This window comes from Caretta caretta, chromosome 4, assembly GCF_965140235.1.
Source record: "Caretta caretta isolate rCarCar2 chromosome 4, rCarCar1.hap1, whole genome shotgun sequence".
NCBI classification, from domain to species: domain Eukaryota; kingdom Metazoa; phylum Chordata; order Testudines; family Cheloniidae; genus Caretta; species Caretta caretta.
This window is the reverse complement of record NC_134209.1, coordinates 38,540,776-38,561,479: the sequence shown is the minus strand read 5'-3', so window position 1 is coordinate 38,561,479 and position 20,704 is coordinate 38,540,776. Positions and strand designations below refer to the sequence as shown.

General features: G+C 39.5%; 1 protein-coding gene across 3 annotated transcripts in view; it reads left to right on the top strand.

Annotated features, from left to right (window-relative positions):
- PPP3CA (protein phosphatase 3 catalytic subunit alpha) overlaps nt 1-20,704 on the top strand; it is a 324,623-nt gene that overhangs the window by 217,175 nt on the left and 86,744 nt on the right. For all 3 annotated transcript variants that reach the window (XM_048847006.2, XM_048847004.2, XM_048847003.2), the window contains 3 exons: nt 278-402; nt 18,165-18,276; nt 19,599-19,744. In XM_048847006.2, coding sequence (XP_048702963.1) covers nt 278-402; nt 18,165-18,276; nt 19,599-19,744 — 383 coding nt within the window. The remainder of the gene's footprint in view (nt 1-277; nt 403-18,164; nt 18,277-19,598; nt 19,745-20,704) is intronic.

Genomic DNA, 20,704 nt, shown 5'->3' with positions numbered 1-20,704 from the left:
TAACCTTTTGTACAATATATGTAGATGCATGCAAAAGTGAAAAATGGTGATGTTTTTACCAGGAATTGTCATCAATTTCTGCTGACTGGCAGCCAACCCTCACCAATCATGTCAGTGTAGATATAAATCGTAAGTTGGCACACAGAAAATAGCTGGTGAACAATAGAATATAATACAGCATTTTTATTATGAAGGTAAACACTTTAAAATTGTGTGTGCTTAACCTGGTAAAATGAATTGAACTGATGATGTAACAAACTATTTTAATTTCTCCTAGTTTGTGGCGACATCCATGGACAATTCTTCGATTTGATGAAGCTGTTTGAAGTAGGAGGTTCTCCTGCCAACACACGGTACCTCTTCTTGGGGGACTATGTGGACAGAGGATACTTCAGTATTGAAGTAAGTTTGCTACTTCTCTTTTTGAATACAAGGCTACTTGCAGTGTGATTTTAATAATCTGACAAATGCATGGCTGCTTGAGAGCTTAATAGATGTCACTATGAATGGCAAGCATGGGGACAGAATTTGTTTCACATAAAATGTCATTGTGTTAGGGTGGAATGTTTTTTTCATAAAAAGTCTTCTATTAGTTTAAAAATACATTTTAAAATAAAACAATTTAAAATTGAAATTATAACCATCTATGTTAAGGCCTATATTTACCATAATATATTAAAACAATGTAAATGGAATTTTTAAAAAAATAAGTAATTGTGTGCTGCTGAAGTTTTAAAGAAAATCAAATTACTGAACTGGTGGAAGTCACTGGTTAAACACCTTAAACAGAATTAATTGAAGCACTAATCCAGCATTTGACAGCAGTAGTCTTTTCTACAGGTGCAGAGGGAATTTTTCTTCATTTGTTTATTCAGCTAAATTAGTTCAATGACTAGTTCATTCAATGTTTAAGAAACTGATTGGGAGCTAAAAAAGCAGGAATGCTTGTTTTTCTGTTCAACTCTGTGAACAAACACCAGGTGTGAGGGGATGAGTTCTGCCAGTTTTAAAGTCTTGAAAGACACAGTGACCAGAAATAACCAGTTCAATCACCAACTACTGATTATTATTGTTGTTATTTATTTATTTACTTGTATTATTGTAGTGCCTAGGAGCGTTGGTCATGGCCAGGACATAACGTTTTTTAATCATTTAGTTTTAAATATAAAATATGTTTTGAAAAAATATTTTATCTTATATATCCAGCACATTTTAAGGTAGTTTATTTAACTAATAAAACACATTGTGCTAGGTTGTGCACAAACATAGAATAAGAGATAAACCATATCCTGAAAAGCTGATGATCCAAATAGACAGGATACTAAGGGATTGGCAGAGATATAACAAACAGAGTGATGGTTTGCAAATGTTATGTTAGTTCCATGATTTATTTTAACGTTTAATGGTTTATTTCAGGGGCGGGCAAACTTTTTGGCCTGAGGGCCACTTCAGGTTTCTGAAATTGTATGGAGGGCCAGTTAGGGAAGGCTGTGCCCCTCCAAACAGCCAGGCATGGCCCGGATGCCGCCCCCATCCAACCCCCCTGCTTCTCGCCTCCTGATGGCCCCCCTGGGACTCCTGTCCCATTCAAGCCCCACCCCGTTCCCTGTCCCCTGATGGCCCCACTGGGACTCCTGCCCCATCCATCCCTCCCTGTCCCCTCACCGCCCCCGGAGTCCCACCCCGACTGCTCCTCGCCGCCCCATCCAACCCCTCCTCTCATTCCTAACTCCCCCACCCCCCAGGACCTCTGCCCCCATTCAACCCCCCTGTTCGCCCTCTGACCGCCCCGATCCCTATCAACACCCCCACCCCCTGACCACCACCCTGAACTCCCCTGTCCCCTTACTGCGCTATCTGGAGCACCGGTGGCTGGCGACGCTACAGCCGCGATGCCCTGAGCACCAGGACAGGCAGCCTTGCTGCCCGGCTGGAGCCAGCCACGCCACCGTGCAGCACAGAGCACCGGGTCAGGCCGTGGCTCTGTAGCTGCGCTGCCCAGCAAGAGCTCGCAGCCCCGCCGCCCAGAGCATTGCACCAGTGGCGCAGTGAGCTGCGGCTGCGGGGGAGGGGGAACAGCAGGGGAGGGCCAGGAGTTCCGGGCCAGGAGTTCCTTCCGGGCCAGGAGTTCAGGGGCCAGGCAAGAGGGTCCCGTGGGCCAGATGTGGCCTGCAGGCCGTAGTTTGCCCACCTCTGGGTTTTTTTTGTTTGTTTGTTTTGGTTTTTGGTTTTTAAATTCCATGGGTGGGGTTTGGTAAAGCAGGGTGCGTGCCTGGTGGGAATTAGCTGAATGGAAAGACAAAGGAAGGAAAGGGAAGGGAGGACTGGGAGGCATTGGAGTTAGGCAATCAGCACAGGGGAGAGAAAGTTATGACCAAATTTTGGAGAGAGCTGAACTACAAGCCTTTTAATGGGCAGCCTAGAGCACTAATCCTGCAATTGTTCCCATGCAGGAGGACCCTTGCACCCCAATAGAGCACCATTGAAGACAATGGGACCTTGTGCAGATACAAGGGTCCATCCTCCTGCACCCAGTTGTAGGATGAGGATGTGCTATTAGACAAGTCAGCAGAGTGATTATTTTTTCAAATTGGGAAATGCTTATCTGAATCTAAAATGGCTAAATTTAATCTAATCCAAATTCAGATCAGATGTAGTCACAATGAAATAACTGGTTATTCAAAATGTAACTTTGGACATATGAATCAGATCCCCATTTGCCAGAAGTTCAAACCCCTATCATTTGAATTAAAGGAGACTCTCTGTTATCTGTTATTACTAGCAGTATAGGCTCTATGATGCACAGTTCAGCAGTTCTGATTCCAGTGGTTAGAAGGGAGCAGTACATGCATAAACACTGGCCAGTTCATTATAATATGATTAAATAGAAGCCTTGTGTTCCATTTCACCCACCCAATGCACAGCACTATTTCACATGTTTTCAGTAAGTAGTCCCTGCAACAATAGGCTGTTATCGTCTAACATATTGGAAGTATGCTGTCACAAAGAGCTAAAGCATTTGCAGAGAATGTATGCAAAGCTGGCTCGTATATTTGCTCACCAGTTTACATATTTATTGTATGATTTATTTGAGGGGGCTCCTTTTTTGATTCTGTAAAAATAGTTCGCATTATTAGTCCATCTTAAAATTCATTTTAGTAACAAAATCCTTCAATCATGGGGCATTTTGTAAATAAAAATGTATTATCCAAAACGTAATACCATAATATTTTAAACAACGCTAATTTTTAGACCATCTACCCTAAAAACCACTTCTTTATTGCATACACCATCAATATAAGCAGTCTATCACCTTGAATCATGTTTGATTAGTTAAGATATCCTAGTCACTTGGGCTGAGCCTAAACTCATTACTGTTTGGTCGCTGAACATTTTATTTACAGTTGCCTGCAATTTTACCTGTAACAATTAGAATAAATGTATTTGCCTTAAATTTCAACTGCTTATGTTACAACTGAGTGACAAAACCAGAAACCCCCCAAGGTTCAAGAGAAGAATGATTCTTAAATACAATATGAAAGAGATGATTAAGAAAACTTCTGACTTAACTAAACAGTCAGCCAATCAGCGAATGTCCTTTTTGTAAAATCCTATTCTACATTGTAAAAAGAAAAGGAGTACTTGTGGCACCTTAGAGACTAACCAATTTATTTGAGCATGAGCTTTCGTGAGCTACAGCACTGAAGTGAGCTGTAGCTCACGAAAGCTCATGCTCAAATAAATTGGTTAGTCTCTAAGGTGCCACAAGTACTCCTTTTCTTTTTGCGAATACAGACTAACATGGCTGTTACTCTGAAACCTATTCTACATTGTGTTTCCATCCCAATGTACCATTTATACACCCAAATAGGATGCTACCATGAACACATAGAAAATATGTGAACTGACACTTACATTGTTCAGAAATTACTCGTTTCATCCTTAAAAAGGTAAGGCAAAATCTGGATTCACTCTATTTTTATGGCTTAAAAATATAATACATTTTTTCTGGTCACCTGACTGACTCCCCCCCTCCCCCCGTCACTTTTATTAGGGACCAACTTTTGTTTTAAAGCCACATTCCTGAATCACAAGCATCTTTTGATTCAGGGCTGTTCAGTCAAGAGTAAACACTGCAGATTCTCCGCTCTCCCCTTTCAGTAAATTGCTGACAAGGAAGGGAAGTTGGTTCACAGGAATAACGTCGTATTGGGAGACCTTGAGGTGGGGAGCTGGACTTGCTCGTAGAAATATGATCCTGGACAAAAATGAAGAAGGAACAGACTCTGGCCACTTTGTCATTCTGCAAGACCATCCTCTTTTTGAGAGAGTTTTTCTAGCCTAACCAGAATGGCATTTCCCCTTTGCTTCCCTACAACAAGAGAAGAGCCAAAGATACTGTCAAATCTACTAGCTACCTCACTTTGCTGCTCTAGTAATATGGAAGGCATTCAGATACTATGGTGAAAGGTGCCAGAACAACATTCTAAGGCAAATAGAACGGAAAGTCAACAAGGAAAAGAAGTAACCTGGTTTATGCTGCTTTGGCCTACCATCAGATTTATGTTAAGCAGTGCTGAATTAGGTTAATACTTGGGTAGGAGCCCTATGGTAAAATACAAGTCTTGCCAGAAGTGACTTTGGTGATTCAGTAGATAGCAGTCTTCACTCTGAATCTGTGCTGATCAACTTCACGACAAAAAACAGTGTGGAGTGTCGTGTCTGATCTTGTAGACACCAAATTAACCAGTCTAGATAGCTAGAATTTCAACAGTATCTAGTGCTCATATAGATAGGATGGAAGCAGAGAGAAAGGTCTAAGACTAATGAACTGCAGCATGCAGGACCCATTTTCCAGAGACAGCATCAACAGTAACTAATATAGCAAATTTTAGAAAGATATGAAAAACTGCAGTATGTAAGCAAGCTCTGGTTGCCTTACACCATTCGAGATGAGCATCAGCTCTCTTATCTCAAGAGGATTGTTTTCATGGAATAAGCTTTAATAGAAGGTGGAGCCTATCTAATGTGACGTAGGTCACATGGTCACAGATCCAGTTAAGTAATGAAGACTGAAACTGCATCTGCTGTGGCAAATTTAAGACCTATCATTCACCACAGATGCCTGCCAGTGCAACTGTGAGCAGCCTTAGATGACATGATGGTAAAAATGCCTGAGCCTGTAAGTGCTACAGATCATTGCTGAGCCCTCCCCACCCACACCAAACCCTCCCCGCCTTTTATTTTGGACAGTGCAGATCAGGGGCTGTTAAGCCTTCTTACAGCTTCCAAGTAGAATAAAAAGGTGGGCCAACAAACTAATGAAATACAAATAAAACATGCCACTTTCTGCCTTCCACTGCACAACATCACACAGCAGTTTGAAACCAACACAATGCAGTTCAGACCTGGCTGTGTTTCTGTGGTGGGCGAAATTGTCCCTATCTGTAGGCTGCCAGGCATTTAGAATCCTTCTGGATGAAAGGTGCTATATGAATGTAAGTCATTATCATTACGAACAGAATTGGAAATTGCATAGGGTAGGTGGAAGGAATTTGAAAATGCAAAGGGAAGCGATTAAAGCACATTGCTTTAAATGTGAGAATGTAGAATAAATAAAAATAGACATTTTGTGTTGATTAAAATATAGTTAATGCTTCTTAGCACAATAAAGTCTCTCGGCATATTATAGACTGTAAGGCCAGAAGAGACTATCCTGATCATCTGTTCTGACCCGCTACACACTGCAGGGCTCACCCACCCACTCCTGTAGTAGGACCAATACACTGTGGCTGAGTTACTGAAGTCCTCAAATCATGATTTAAAGACTTCAAGTTACAGAGTATCCACCATTTACTTTAGTTCAAACCAGCAAATGACCTGTGCCCCATGCTTCAGAGGATGGCAGAGACTCTGTTGTTGTTGTTTTTTACCTATCTGACTTGGGAGCAAATTCCTCCCTGACCCAAAATATGGTGATCAATTAGATCCTGAGCATGTGGGCTAGACGCACCAACCAGACACCTGAGAGAGAATTTTCTGTAGTAACTCAGAGCCCTCCCCCTCTATATTCCATCCCCCAGGTATCATGGACAGGCCTTGGGCTATTGTAGGCAATTTCATCATACCATCCCCTCCATAAACTTATCAAGCTCAATCTTAAAGCAGCTTAGGTTTTTTGACCCCGATACTCCTCTTGGAAGCCTGTTCCAGAACGTCACTCCTCTGATGGTTAGAAACCCTCATGTAATTTCAAGCCTAAACTTATTGTCCAGTTTATATCCATTTGTTCTTTTGCCAACATTGGCCCTTAACTTAAATAACTCCTTTCCCTCCCTGGTGTTTGTCCCTCTGATTTAATCATAGGAAGCACTCAATCTTCCCTCCTCCTCCATTTTGTGAGGCTAAACAAACCAAGCTCCTTAAGTTTCCCCTCATAACGTAGGATCTCCATTTTTCTCATCATCCGAGGAGGCCTCCTCTGAACTTGGTTCAGGTTGAATTCTTTTTTCTCACACATGGGAGACCAGGGTTGTGCACAGTATTCCAGATAAGGTCTCACCGGTGCCTTTATAATGGTAGTAACACTTCCCTATCTGTTCTGGAAATACTTACCTAATGCATTTTAGGATTGGATTAGCCTTTTTAACGGCCACATCACATTGATGGCTCAAAATCATCTTGTGATCAACCAGTACAGTGAGGTTTTTCTCCTCCTCTGTCACTTCCAACTGGTACCTGGGTTTATAGCAAAAAGTCTTGTTGTCAATCCTTAAGTGCATGACTTTGCACTTTTGAATTTTATCCCATTTCTATTACTCCAGTTTTCAAGGTTGTTCAAATCTTCTTGTATGATATGCCAGTCCTCCTCCATGTTGGCCATACCTCCCAACTTGTGTCATCCACAAGTCTTATTAGAACACTCCCTGTTTTTTATTTATTTATTTATTTATTTTGTTCCAAGGTCATTAATGAAAATGCTAAATAAAATCCATCCCAAGACCAATCCTTAAGGAACTCCACTAGTAACCTCCTTCCAGCCTGACAGTTTGCCTTTCAGCATGACCTTTTATAATCTCCCCTTTAAACCAGTTCCTTACCCACCATTCAATTCTCATATTAATCCCCATCTTCTCCAGTTTAACTAATAATTGCCCATGTGGAACTGTACCAAATACTTTACTGAAATCCAGGTAGATAAGATCTAGAAAATCAGTTATCTTCTCAAAGAAAGAGATCAGGTTAGTCTGGCATGATCTACCTTTCATGAAACCATGTTGTTTTTTGTCCCAATTAGTCTTTACTTCTATGTCCTTAATTACTCTCACTTTCAACATTTGTTCTAACACCTTTCATACAACTGAGGTCAAACTTTTTTCCCCCATTCTTAAATATAGGTACAATTCTCCAGTTATAGGATATGACCACTGAGTTTATGGATTCATTAAAAATCCTTCCTATTGCTTGGAATTTCATGTACCAAGTCCTTTAATATTTTTGGATGGAGATTATCTGGGCCCTCCAATTTGGTCCCATTAAGCTGATTGAGTTTGGCGTCCACCTTGGATAAATATTAATAAACAATTAAAATTTGTTTTACTGTCCAGCTATTGCTCTCTCTCTCTGTGTATCTTCTTTAGATATGCTTTTTTCAATCTAAATTTTCCTGCTACCTTCTCCATTTGCAATGTTTTCAGAGGAAATGGTTATTTTGAAGTGAAGGGAATTTGCAGGGATGAGAGAATGAGTTAAAAACTAACCTAGGAGAGGCAAATGCCAAGAGATAAGAGTTATGGTATAGGTGTGAAATTGTTGCTGCTTCCTACAATAATAATAATTAACAACAACAACTACTATTTATTAATCTTCTATTTCAGTAGAACCTAAAGGCTTCAACCAAATTAGGGCCTCATTATGCTAGGTACTGTAAAGATGTATATTAAATTATGAGTCCCCACCCCACAGAGTTTACAGCCTAGAGACCCCAATCTTCCAAAGATGTACGCACATGCTTAACTTTAGGCATGTTGGTATTTCTTTTGATGTTAGTGAGACTGTTCACATGTGCAAAATTAAGCACAGTTAAGATTTTGCAGGATCAAGGCCTAAAAGACAAGTTATCATAGGCAGATGAAACAAACGAGCATGTTTATTTTCTGGATAGAATGATACAAGGCATAGCCTCTTGGACTGACTGAGACTTTCTCCACCACTTATCTTTTCTTTTCCCTCAGTTGCTCCTCTGTGCTGCTTTATGTAGAATAACAATCTTTTGCAAAGTAGAACATCTGATTAGGTAAACTCATTTCCTAGGCTCTTATCTACTCATAATGTTTCAGGATTTTAACGGTGGACTATGGAACTCTCAATTTGCCCTTTCAAGCAAAGTCAGTCCAGTTATGAATAAAACTGACTCAAATAAATAACACAGGCCAGTATTTTTAAATCCAAAATATAGTGGTGACATGAGTGACTCTGCAGCCAGGTAATAGGTCAAAAGTTTTGATATGGATCTGAAAACTCTTAATTCTCTTAAATCATCCAGAAGGTCAAACCTCTAGTAGCCTATGCCATATCATATATGTATATGATGCTTTTCACCAAACTCTTAAAAAACCCTGACAACTACAATGTACAAAACATTCAATGCAGTAATATTGTGTACTTATTTAAATAAGATTTTATAATTGCCCATCCGTGCCCTCATTCAGAAATATATAGAGGCTTAAATCTTTCATCAAATTTCATTAGAGAAATTTTAAGCATTTTTGACATGTTTGGCAAAACAGTTCAGACCAAATAAGAATGGTCTTAAACTTCAAAACAAACAAAATATGAATATTTGAGGTTCATAAATTTACATACTTCTGCTTTTGCTGGTATATCATCTGGAAACACAATCCCTGAAATTGCAGAAGAAACTGGCCCTTGGTATTTCCAGCATGAACCAAGTAGTTCTGGAAATCTTGGAGAAGAGTCTGATCTTCAGAAATTTCCACGCTGACTTCCAGACCAAAATTTGGTTTAGAGAAGCATCTGAAATTTTAAATCCTTATGTGAACTCAGCCTATTAAAAATTATTTATCAATAGCTTCCAAAAAATTAGTTGCATACAAGTAAATACTGTTGTCAAGTACATTCTGGGTGAATAAGTTTGTTACTGAATGCTGAAAAGGATTATTTTATTATCTCCCAAATCCCCCCCTTACCCGCTTCCCAGTGCCGTGGAGGTGGCGGGGCAGTAAGTGCCTTTAACCTTTCCTAGTAGCCTGAATTTTCTAATCTGTTTTCCAGTAAACAGCTTAGTTCTCAATAAATATTTTTGGGCTGGGAGGTAAGAGTTCCTGTGTGAAGTGAGTTTATTTTTCTGGCAGAGTGAATAAGGCTGTTCTTGAAATACCTTAAATATCCAAGGTTCTCCTCTGCATATTGCAGAGATCTTTCCCCTTGCCTACAATTCTAGTTCCCTGAAGCCTTATTTTTCACCAGTTTTGGTGAAGAAGCCTAGATCCAAAATGGTTTATTTTCCAATTGTACAGAAGCCCAGCTTGAAACATCTCTTTATTTCAGGGCAAGTTGATGCCCTCTGTATTGCTGAGCAATAGCAGACTCAATTCTGATATTCCAGGGCAGGGTATGGTAACAGTGATATCACCATGCCGCTGTACATAAAAGAAGCAGCACTAGGCTCTCAATTAGCCTGACATCAAATGGGAGTTTTGCCTAAGCAAAGAATGAAGCCTGGCTCATCTCCAAGAAGATCTCCTCGTGGAGCTCCCCCAATAATGGGAGGGAAGAGGTTTGCTTTCTCCATACCTACTGACTGAGTCACAGGTGTGTCCCCAGAACTCTGAGTCTGCTCCCTTTCTCCAAGGCCCCATGCGGTCTCCACCATCTCTTGGGGCCCCCACCACGCCCTGCAATTCCTGGCAGTGCAGCTCTGTTGGAATTATGCTAACAGAGCCTCCTGCGAAGGGGTTATTCCCACGTGCAGAGGGTGAAAAGGTACAGATGGGGCTCTTATGATTTCCAGGTAATCTCCATGGGAGCGGGTGGAAGGATGATGCAGTCCTAATAGCCTGCCTGCTTTTCCTACCCCTTTCCCCTGAGCAGATTGTAAACACACAGAGAGCCCTTTGTGGGCCATAGGAAAGGGAGGGGATTATGTGATGAAGGAAGCTGACCACCCTATCATCACCCCCATTCTGGTTTGCAGAATAAATCCATGTGCCGAAGCAGAGATGTCCCTGGGACAAATTGAGCCCGTCCAGATGGTCCTAATTGCACAAAATTGGGATTACAAAATAAAAAGGTGGCCTGATTCAAGAGAGAGAAGTTCAGATTGAAATCTAACTTCAAACTGAAGTTCCTAAAGTATTTGTTTAAAAAACTAAGCGAAGCACTTCAGAAAATGGATTGTATTATTTGTTAGCTCGCCTTGTTTTGCTTTAAAAAGAGAGTCTCTATAAGGAATGAACTAGGGATTGCATGAGCTGAGCAGTTAGAAAGGAAAATAACTGCAGCAGCAGTATTTTGCATATGATCATTTAAAATAAAATCATATGGGAAACCAGTTAGAAGAAAGCATTCCAGTAACTAAGCCTAGAGGTGATAAAGGAGCATGCAAGTGTCAAAACAAGATGATAAAGCAGCCTGGGAATATTCAACAGATGGTAAAAAGACAACTTAATGTCTAAAATATGCTTCTCAAATAACACATTAAAATAAAAACAACTCTGATTCTGGCCCGGGGAGTGAGGAGGGGAGGAGGAATGGCTACATTGTCGATTCCACAGGGGAAGATTAAAAATTCCACAACAGCGGCAAAACAATTCTTTTGCCTTTTTAAATTGTAAATATGCTTCATGTAACCTCTGGATGCATGTGCATCAGATATAAAATGACACAAGATAAAACAGAATGAAATTCACAAAAAGGCAACTCAACAAGAACTTATGTCGCTAGAGAAACACCAGTTCCTACAAGTACCCCCCCACCCTCCACAACCTCAGGCAGAACTTGAGTTAAGAGACAGACCCTACTGCATGCCCTGGAAGCTCCAAGCCCCCACTCCTGTGTGCGCATGCACACGTGCGCAAAAATCCTGGCCCCATTAAAATCGATGAGAATTTTGCCGTTAACGTCAGCGAGGTCAGGATTTCACCCTCTTCCTCTGTAGGACAAGATCTGAAGGCTGGTCTGCACACACATTTTGAATCTGTATAAATATTTCAGTTAGGGGTGTTAATTTTTTTTTTAAACCAAAATAGTGATACCAGTACTATTTCTAGTGCTGGTGCAGTTATGGGTCTAATGGTACCTTATATTGGTATAGTGTATTCCCCTTTCCTTAACTTAGACCAGTATAAACATTTTTATACCAATATAACTGCCTCCATACTAGAGGTGTTTACCACTTTTACTGGTATACTTAAAACGGTACACCTTTTAACCTGGGCTTTGTCTACATATAAATCTAGAATTAAGGGGCCATGCTGATAATATACTGTCCACAGTCATTTAGAGATTAAATAAAGGATTGTTAAAAAGACAAGTGCAAGTATAGCTCACATTATTCCTTCCAATGTGCAATACCTCGCATTTATCCACAGTGACTATCATCTGTTACTGTGTTGTCCATTTATCCAGTTTTGTGAATTCTTCCATGTTACCAGCTCTCATGATTTTATCACAAGTCTTGATATTTGATATTTTTAAAAACTCCAGCTCCTGGAGTCATGTTATGTGAGAATCTCAGCGTTTGTTTTTAGAAGAGTTAGTTTCTAGCCCTTATGGTTATGGAGAAAAACTAGAAAACATTATCCTTAAAGTCTCAAAAACCTTGAAGCAAATAAAAATAATCAGTTTTTTTTTAAAATTCCCCTGATGATGAAAACAAACTTGTGATTTTTCAGCATCTCGCTTGTGAATTTTGAATGCTTGATACAGGCAATGCTGGGTTTTTCTGATGTTTCTCAAAGCCTTAAAGATAGATTTAGAAATAATCCACAGCATTTAACTGTTAAATAAAAGCGGCGTTAAGTAGGCTGCAAAGATATCAGTGATGGATGACCCTGTCAAAACTTTAGATTTTATATATGATTTTTTTATTTAAATTACTTCTGCATGATATGCCTATATTTAATAAGAACCTTCGTGAGACCACTTCACCATAATAGTAATAAACACTTTGCATTTTATAGCACCTTTCATCCAGAGAACTGGAAACATTCGGTAAACATTAAGCGAGCTTCACAGCATCCCTGTGAGGAAAATCAATATTGTGATTTACATTTGGCAGACTTGTTAGCTGAGGCACAAAAACATTAAGGAATTTGCCTGAGGTCACACACTGAGTCAGTGGCAAAACAAGGAGCAAAACAGAGGAGTCCGTCCATTATGCTGCATTCTAACCAGGGGGCAACACTGCCACCCACTGTAGCATATGGGGCGCTGAGGGAGCACGGTGGGTGAGGAGTGACTAAAACAAAGGAAATGCCCAGAAGACACAGAAGCTGCTCAGGTTTTAATAAAACCTTGTGATCAGCCATATTTAGACACAACAAATCCAGCATCTTGGCAGGGGTTTAGACTAGATGACCCTTGTAGTCCCTTCTAACCCTATGATTCTGTATAAAGTGTGGTCAGATCTGCCTGGTACCTGCATAGGGAAAAATCACCAGGCTTATAATTAGAATAAAATGTCTTCCTTAGAAAGAAACACAAACCTTCAATGGGGAAAAGTGGCCTCTTTAACAGAAGAATAACTCTAGCAGTTTTCAGTGATAGGAAACCCGAGTCTCACAATTTAATGACCGATTTATACTAACAAAATATAACTTGTAAATGTAATTGTGACTAAGAGGGGAAAGGTCCGTGTATATGTTGTGACATTAAAGTGTGTTTTTACTCTGAAATGTGACTTTGTATATAGTACTGCCTTGTTCAATAGACCTGCTTCCTGCTTGTGTGTTCAGACATAACTGCCTACTTTGGCTGAAAGATTTTTACTTCCGTTGCTAAGGTAGAACCAACATAGCTAAGAGGGAGTGAGCTGGCTGCTAATCAGTAGAATAGCACACTAAATTAGAATTTTGAGACACTGTGTTATGCAAATGTCTCTGAGGGCACAATGTTAATATGCTGGCCTACATTTTTAACAGTGGCTTTTGTAGTCTTTGGTACCTAACTTGAGATGCCTTAAAGTGACCTGAGTTTCCAAAAGTGCTAAGCACACCAAATCAAGCCCCTTTTAAGGTGTCTCAAGTTGGGCACTGAAGAGCACTAGTGGTGTAAAAATTTAAACTTGTGCAAACCCCTGGCTTCATTACTGCAGAATTTATTATTAGTGATGATGATTCATATGATGGGGAAAAACAGCTTGACTTTCAGCTGGTAGGTAGAAAAGCCACCGTTTCACTTTTATATACTCAGCATGTCTCTAATGGAAATAACTGAAAGACACTAAACATAAACCACATGATGCAGTTCGTTGAGTTATATTTTAAATACTTGACCATTATTGATAAACTCAGTGTGCGACCATATGAAAACAGTTCAGAGATCTGTTAGCAGTGACCAGACTGGGAGGTCACTGCTATAAATTGTCATAGAGGACCACAGAGGAAAATCAATATGAATAATGAATATTTTCCATGCAAAACCCCAAAAGGGAGTATATTATTTTGTTAAAAAAATACTTTGTTTTTAATCATGTTTACAAAAAACAAAATTCCTATTTTGTCTCCTTAATAATACTGTGGACTATTAAAACTGAAAGGAATTTTAAATATCTAGGGTTAGATCCTCAGCTGGTGTAAATCATCATAGGTTCATTGACTCAATTGAGCTACGCTGATTTACACCAAATGAGGATGAGTTCTCCAGTCTTGCACCTTCTGGAATCATTAACAGCTCTGCAAAGTGGATAGAAAACATTATGAAATCAGAAACGTTGTTTTTTACATGTTCTCTGGCATCACTGTTCTTTTTAGCGTACATACAACATGCCTCAAGTGGCACGTAACCAGGAATCTTCACAGAATTTGGTCCGCCAGTTGGATCATTAGCTTCTCCAGGTTGGGTACTAACGTGGAGTGCCATGTGAATGCTGATCCACTGTGCTGAGATGTAAATGATTACGCCAGGTGCAAGGCAGTGGAGATCACCCCCCTCCCCTTTTTTTTTAACCATTTATTCAGTTTGTGTTTCATTTAGTCTGTACAAAGAAAATAGGTTTATCAAGTAGTTGTTCTCATTCACTAGAACAGTGCTACAATGTTTGGGATGCACATAATATAGAGGAAAGTTAACTCTAAAAGTAACACTTGGGCCTTAAAAAAAACAAACAAACCCTATTAGCTATTGTAAAAAATTTTGTTAAAAATAATATCATTTAAATGTTAGGCTTGAATTGCGTGACAGTATCAGAGGAACAAAGGACTTTCCCGATGGATCAGGAGGTCATCTAGTCCAGTATTCTGTCTCATCTGGCCTATTGGTGAACATGAGCCAAAGTCCCCTTGGCTTCCCTCTGAATGAAATGTAAGGCACGGACAATACAGAAAATGAAAAAAATGGTATTAGTGAGAAGGGGGTAAAATGGCAGAGGACTCCGATGGGGGAGGTTTGGTTGGAAGTTGGGACTTCATGGGGACATGCTGCCCTCTTGAAGCTTGCCTTGTTCCTCAACACCTTCCACGCTGGGCCCCTGTCTACAATTGCTGCCTAAATTGCACAGCTGTTCCCCCTGCTGGGAGGAGGCTGGAATTGCAGCCAGCTAGTTCTTTAGCAGGAGAGCTAGGTGGCTTTCCTTAATTCTATAGCCAGCCTTTTATATGCAACTTGTTTGCAGTTTCATTTATATTGTTTCCTTTTTTTCACAAACAGACATATCTTATTTTTAGTATTTTTCCTAACTTTCCAGCTACATAAGAGAGCAAAGGAAGATGCAAGAAACCACACCATTGATAAATCTGGGCTAATCTGTCGCCTCAAGGAAGTCTCCCCCTAATCCTTAATAACTAAAATCTCCATGCTTCCAGGCTTAAAACAATCTTTATCTCCCTCCCAAAACTCATCTTTTAGCATTAACTGTTATAACTTTGGATATTCTGTTATCTCGCTGTGTTTGTGTCTAATTACTTTTTGAATCTTGCAAATTTCTTGGCCCCTTCCAAAAAAAAAAAAATTGAAAAACCTGTTAACAGTATAGATGGATGTATGGAAGAGGTCCAGAAGGCTTACACTCCTCTAGTTTTTAATAACAAAGCATCTCTCATATGAAATAAAGTCTCTGGGCAGCGTTTGTCCCAATTTTTGAAGTATCAAAAAAGATAAGAGATGAATCAGCAAGACCCATAGCCTGAGGTTAACTTCAAAAGCTAGAGCTCTCTTTCTTTCACTGTAATCTAGAAGTGTGTGATAGTCAACCCCTTTTCTTTCCACTGCTTGATATTTTGGGATTTAAGCAGTGTAACACACCCAAAGAGATCAAAGGGTTCAAGAACTCCTGAACACATGATAAAGCCAAAAGATGCAGTCACGGTCAAGCTATTAAAATAAAATTAATGTTTATCCATTGAGATCAGACCTCTATCCTCATTAAAGTATAATGCTCAAAGAATCCTTACAGGTGCAGAAACCGGCAGAAGGCTCCCCACAGGTACTCTCTGTGTGTGTAGATGTGAACCCTAGGATAGCTGAGTTCTGCCTCCCCATAGGCACATAACCCTTCAGGATGTCCACAGTAATTTAATACTGATTTATGTCTGACTTAGTTTACCTGGTTTCTGCCTCTGCATTTTGACATCCTTTCCTGTTCCCCCACCCCCAAGAAGGTGGCAGTACTGTCCAGGGGATGAAAGGAGGCTGGGCAAGCTGCGAAGTGTGCTGTGTTGATGCAGGCTCTCCACTCTGAGGAGTTGGTCTGTGCCGGAATTTCCAGGATCGACTGGGTCTTTAGGTAGCATTCTCTGCTCCTTTTATTTAGTGCACTCCAAACCTCCGGAATGGAAGCATGAAAATTTGCGTGTATAAACTCAAAGCTTCCAGACCTTTACACATACTTAGCCCTAAACTCACGAGAAAATGTAGTAAGAGAGAATTCGCTTTGGTGTTTGCGTTGTATGTAACTATAGATACAGGATAAATAGTGTTTTACAACAAGCGTGAAAGAGTTAAATCAATTTTTAACATAGGAGGGAATAAAGTAGAAACTGAAACATTCAGAGATTAAAAAGATCATGAATAGCCTCATCTTCTTCCTCCTTATGACCAAGAAATGTCAAATTATGAGAGAGAATGAAATCACCCAAAATGGTTCACTAAAAGCAAGAGGGTTTCAAAGTGTCAACTGAAATGCTTCAAAAACCAAACTCTCTCAAATCCCAGATCATTAACCAAATACTGTTAAAGTATAGGTGAGATTAAAAAAAAGTATAATAAATACATTTGGTAGATTAAATCAGTCTTTTTATTGTTGTCATAAATATAAAGGGAAGGGTAAACCCCTTTAAAATCCCTCCTGGCCAGAGGAAAACTCCTCTCACCTGTAAAGGGTTAAGAAGCTAAAGGTAACCTCGCTGGCACCTGACCAAAATGACCAATGAGGAGACAAGATACTTTCAAAAGCTGGGAGGAGGGAGAGAAACAAAGGGTCTCTCTGCCTGTCTATATGCTGTTTCTGCCGGGGATAGACCAGGAATGGAGTCTTAGAACTTTTAATAAGTAATCTAGCTAGGTATGCGTTAGATTATGATTTCTTTAAATGGCTGAGAAAAGAATTGTGCTGAATAGAATAACTATTTCTGTCTGTGTATCTTTTTTGTAACTTAAGGTTTTGCCTAGAGGGGTTCTCTATGTTTTGAATCTAATTACCCTGTAAGATATCTACCATCCTGATTTTACAGAGGTGATTTCTTTACTTCTATTTACTTCTATTTCTATTAAAAGTCGTCTTCTAAGAAAACTGAATGCTTTTTCATTGTTCTCAGATCCAAGGGTATGGGTCTGTGGTCACCTATGCAAATTGGTGAGGCTTTTTATCCAATGTTTCCCAGGAAAGGGGGGGGTGCAAGTGTTGGGAGGATTGTTCATTGTTCTTAAGATCCAAGGGTCTGGGTCTGTAGTCACCTAGGCAAATTGGTGAGGCTTTTTACCAAACCTTGTCCAGGAAGTGGGGTGCAAGGTTTTGGGAAGTATTTTGGGGGGAAAGACGTTTCCAAACAGCTCTTCCCCAGTAACCAGTATTTGTTTGGTGGTGGTAGCGGCCAATCCAAGGACAAAGGGTGGAATATTTTGTACCTTGGGGAAGTTTTGACCTAAGCTGGTAAAGATAAGCTTAGGAGGTTTTTCATGCAGGTCCCCACATCTGTACCCTAGAGTTCAGAGTGGGGGAGGAACCTTGACAATTGTATATGCTAAAACCTGAATTCAGGCACTTTCTTTTTCTCCTGCAACAGACATTGATCTCATTAAAACCCAAATATTACTTAACTGGGCTAACATTTTCAAATCTGTGTGCCTGTGGTTATGTACTGTTATACAAGGGCCTAATTTTCAATGGTGCTGAGCACCTTAATTTAAAGATTGTAGCATGAATTCACCCCAGACTTTGGAAAGTTTTCTGCCAAACCCTGTTGCTCCAGGGTCCAGAACCTGCCAGCACTGTCCACCCGGTGGGTGGAGCTAGACAAACCATGGGTGATTTAACTCCGCTTCTCTGACTGACTCCAGACTTGTGCAAAACTGCCAGAGTTCTCTACAAGTTTTTGTGTACAAATTTTTCATTTTCATTAATTCAATGATTTTTCACAAGTGCTTATGAAATTGTTCCAGGACAATATTTTGTTTCTTCTGTAATGAAATGCAGATTTTCCTGTGAGATGGTTTTCATGGCAGATTTCTGTCTAACCCCCCAGACAGAATGGTTTTATTTTCACTGGATATGCAAGTCTCAGGAGTTGTAGTACACAAATGTGTGTAAAAAGAAAATGTCACTTAGCAAGAGTATAAAACTACTTTGAAGCCTAATAATTTCTACGAAGCATGGGAAACAATCTGCATAAAATATATGAACAGCTGGGTATACCTTTTGAAAGTAGACTAAAATATTTTATACCTTTGTCAATCACTGTCACTATTTTCATGTTTTTGTTTTACAGTGTGTGCTGTATTTGTGGGCCTTGAAAATCCTTTATCCCAAAACACTGTTTTTACTTCGTGGGAATCATGAATGTAGACATTTAACAGAGTATTTCACATTTAAACAAGAATGTAAGTGTGCTTTAAATTCACAACCTCTTCCATATTACATTGTAATTGTTTGTTACTTAGTAAGTACTCAAGTAGTACTTAATGTCAATGATTTTGCATCCTTAAACCATCCTTCTCTGAAGGAAAACCCACTGAAGGAAAAAATATAATACAAAAATCTCTGTTTCAATGTATGGCAAAATGGACAGGATTGGTAATACAAAGGCGTTACAAGGACTGTGTTCTTGTAATCATGGGAAGTCTAAAGATACCTGGGGAAACTTCATCAAATACTGTAGATGTTGGGGAAGCCACAGTTTCTGCACTTCTGTTCTATTTCCAGGCCCCGGTGCCTGCAAAACAAAAAGCATTATTGTCTTGGTGTCTCTGCTACCATTGATCTCTTAGTGCACAACTGTGCACTCTCTCTTCGTTCAGTTTGGGGTCGGAACAAATAACACTTCTTAACATTACCTTTCCAGGTAAGCTAATGTAGGTTGGAGAGGGATTGTAGTCCTCCACCAGGATTATTGTTGTATTAACGAATACTGGGATACTTCAAAGATTCTTGGCTGTAGACCTTGATTTGCACAATGAATAACCTGTGTCTGCAGTAGTATAAACTGAAGCCATTGCACGAGTCCACATTCCCACTTTAACATAAAGGATGGGAAAAATGTTAATTGGCTCAAATGCTCCATGGTTTACTGAGTTTAATATGCATATTGGTAAATTAACATTTTGGATTCATTGTATTAGCTCATTCATTTCACAGTGATGTTTCTTCAGATAATTAATTACAAGAATGTGGGTTAAAGTTCAGATTCCTTTGCATAGAGCTGTTCTTTATGGGAAATCATTTACTAGAGAAGAATAACTTTTCTACAGCATTTCAAAGCTTTCTATGGAATTTCTTAACAGCAATATAATTCTGTATTAAATTTGTTGGTTTAACACTTCTGTAGAAAGAAAAATTCTGTATTAAATTCTGTAAGCTTTTAGACTAACTTCTATGGAATGCTGTTGAAGTTCTATAGAATCTTAGTCGTTTCATCTCTATTAAATTATGTAGAATTTTTCCCACAGCATGTAGAAGTAACCCTGATCCCTAGTGCCCAAAATGTGGGTGGGTGGGGGGGCGGGGGAGACGGGACTCAGGACTCAGTATGTACAATGATTTATTTTCTGTAAAATATTATTTAGGATTTAATGATATAGTTCTACTCCCATTGAAGTGTGTTGGCCCTTTCTAGTTGAGAGCAGGACCAAGCCCTTAAATTACAGAAATATTTTTCTTTAAAATACCGAACACCATCTTCTGATACCATCTTACTATCCAAAAGGTAAAATAAAGTATTCAGAACGAGTATATGATGCCTGCATGGATGCCTTTGACTGCCTTCCCTTGGCTGCTCTGATGAACCAACAATTCCTGTGTGTACATGGTGGCTTGTCTCCAGAGATCAACACTTTAGATGACATCAGAAAAGTAAGTCTGGGTACTGTTCAAATCTAATAAACACTAAAACCATGTATTAACAAAACATGAGATTTTTTTTTTTCAATGTAGTTAATTTGTTTAAGATTTATAGGGAAAACGACTGGGTTTTTCATTGTCACATTGCATTCAAACTAATCTTGAACACTGTCGTCCTTTTCTGGCCTTTCTAAAACAAGAAAAAGGGAAATAGCTATAATTTGTACCTTTATTTTATTGAAGCCACCAAAATCTTTGTCAGTAATAAAATGTAGGATTCATCATCTTTGCTTTTTGAAAAATTAATGTAAAGTAAAGAAGTTTGGAAGCGTAGTCAAATGTGGAGTCATTAGATCATTCCTTTCTTTTAGAACATTTTAAGCATCCTGTTGATTATTTGTGAGTTGAAATAATTGAATTTTGTGCATTTATTTGGAGAAACAAAACACGTGTGTACACGTGTGGGCTTGTATATAACTATACTTGCAACAAACATAACAACAGCATTTTATATGGCAACTAAAATAGCTTCAGAGATGGGTCGTGAGCTTTTTTGAAAATCTGGCCCTCATTTATGTGCCTTAATGGGAGCGGAGCTATTTTGAAAATCTGGTTGCAATAGTGGGTACCTGGCATGTGAAAATCTGTCCCAGAGCTTTTTTGAATTCTGGCTCTGTGTTCACTTTTGCACCTTCCGATATAAAACTGAACCTGATAAGCTATTCTCATTGGCTGGGTAGCAGAATCAGTGAAAAGACAGCTAGACGTGCCTCAGGCTGTATCCTGTGTAACCTGCTCTGTGCCTCACTGGTTGCAGTATGACTCTGATATGGAGGAGCAGAGAAGCAGCAGCGTTCTCCTCCTTCCCCTCCTTTCAATTCAGAGTGCACCAGTTTTTCTTGAGACAAGTGGACAGGAACAAACCGAGAAAGCAAGAAATGCCTTACTCCATATGTCTTACCTCCATCACAC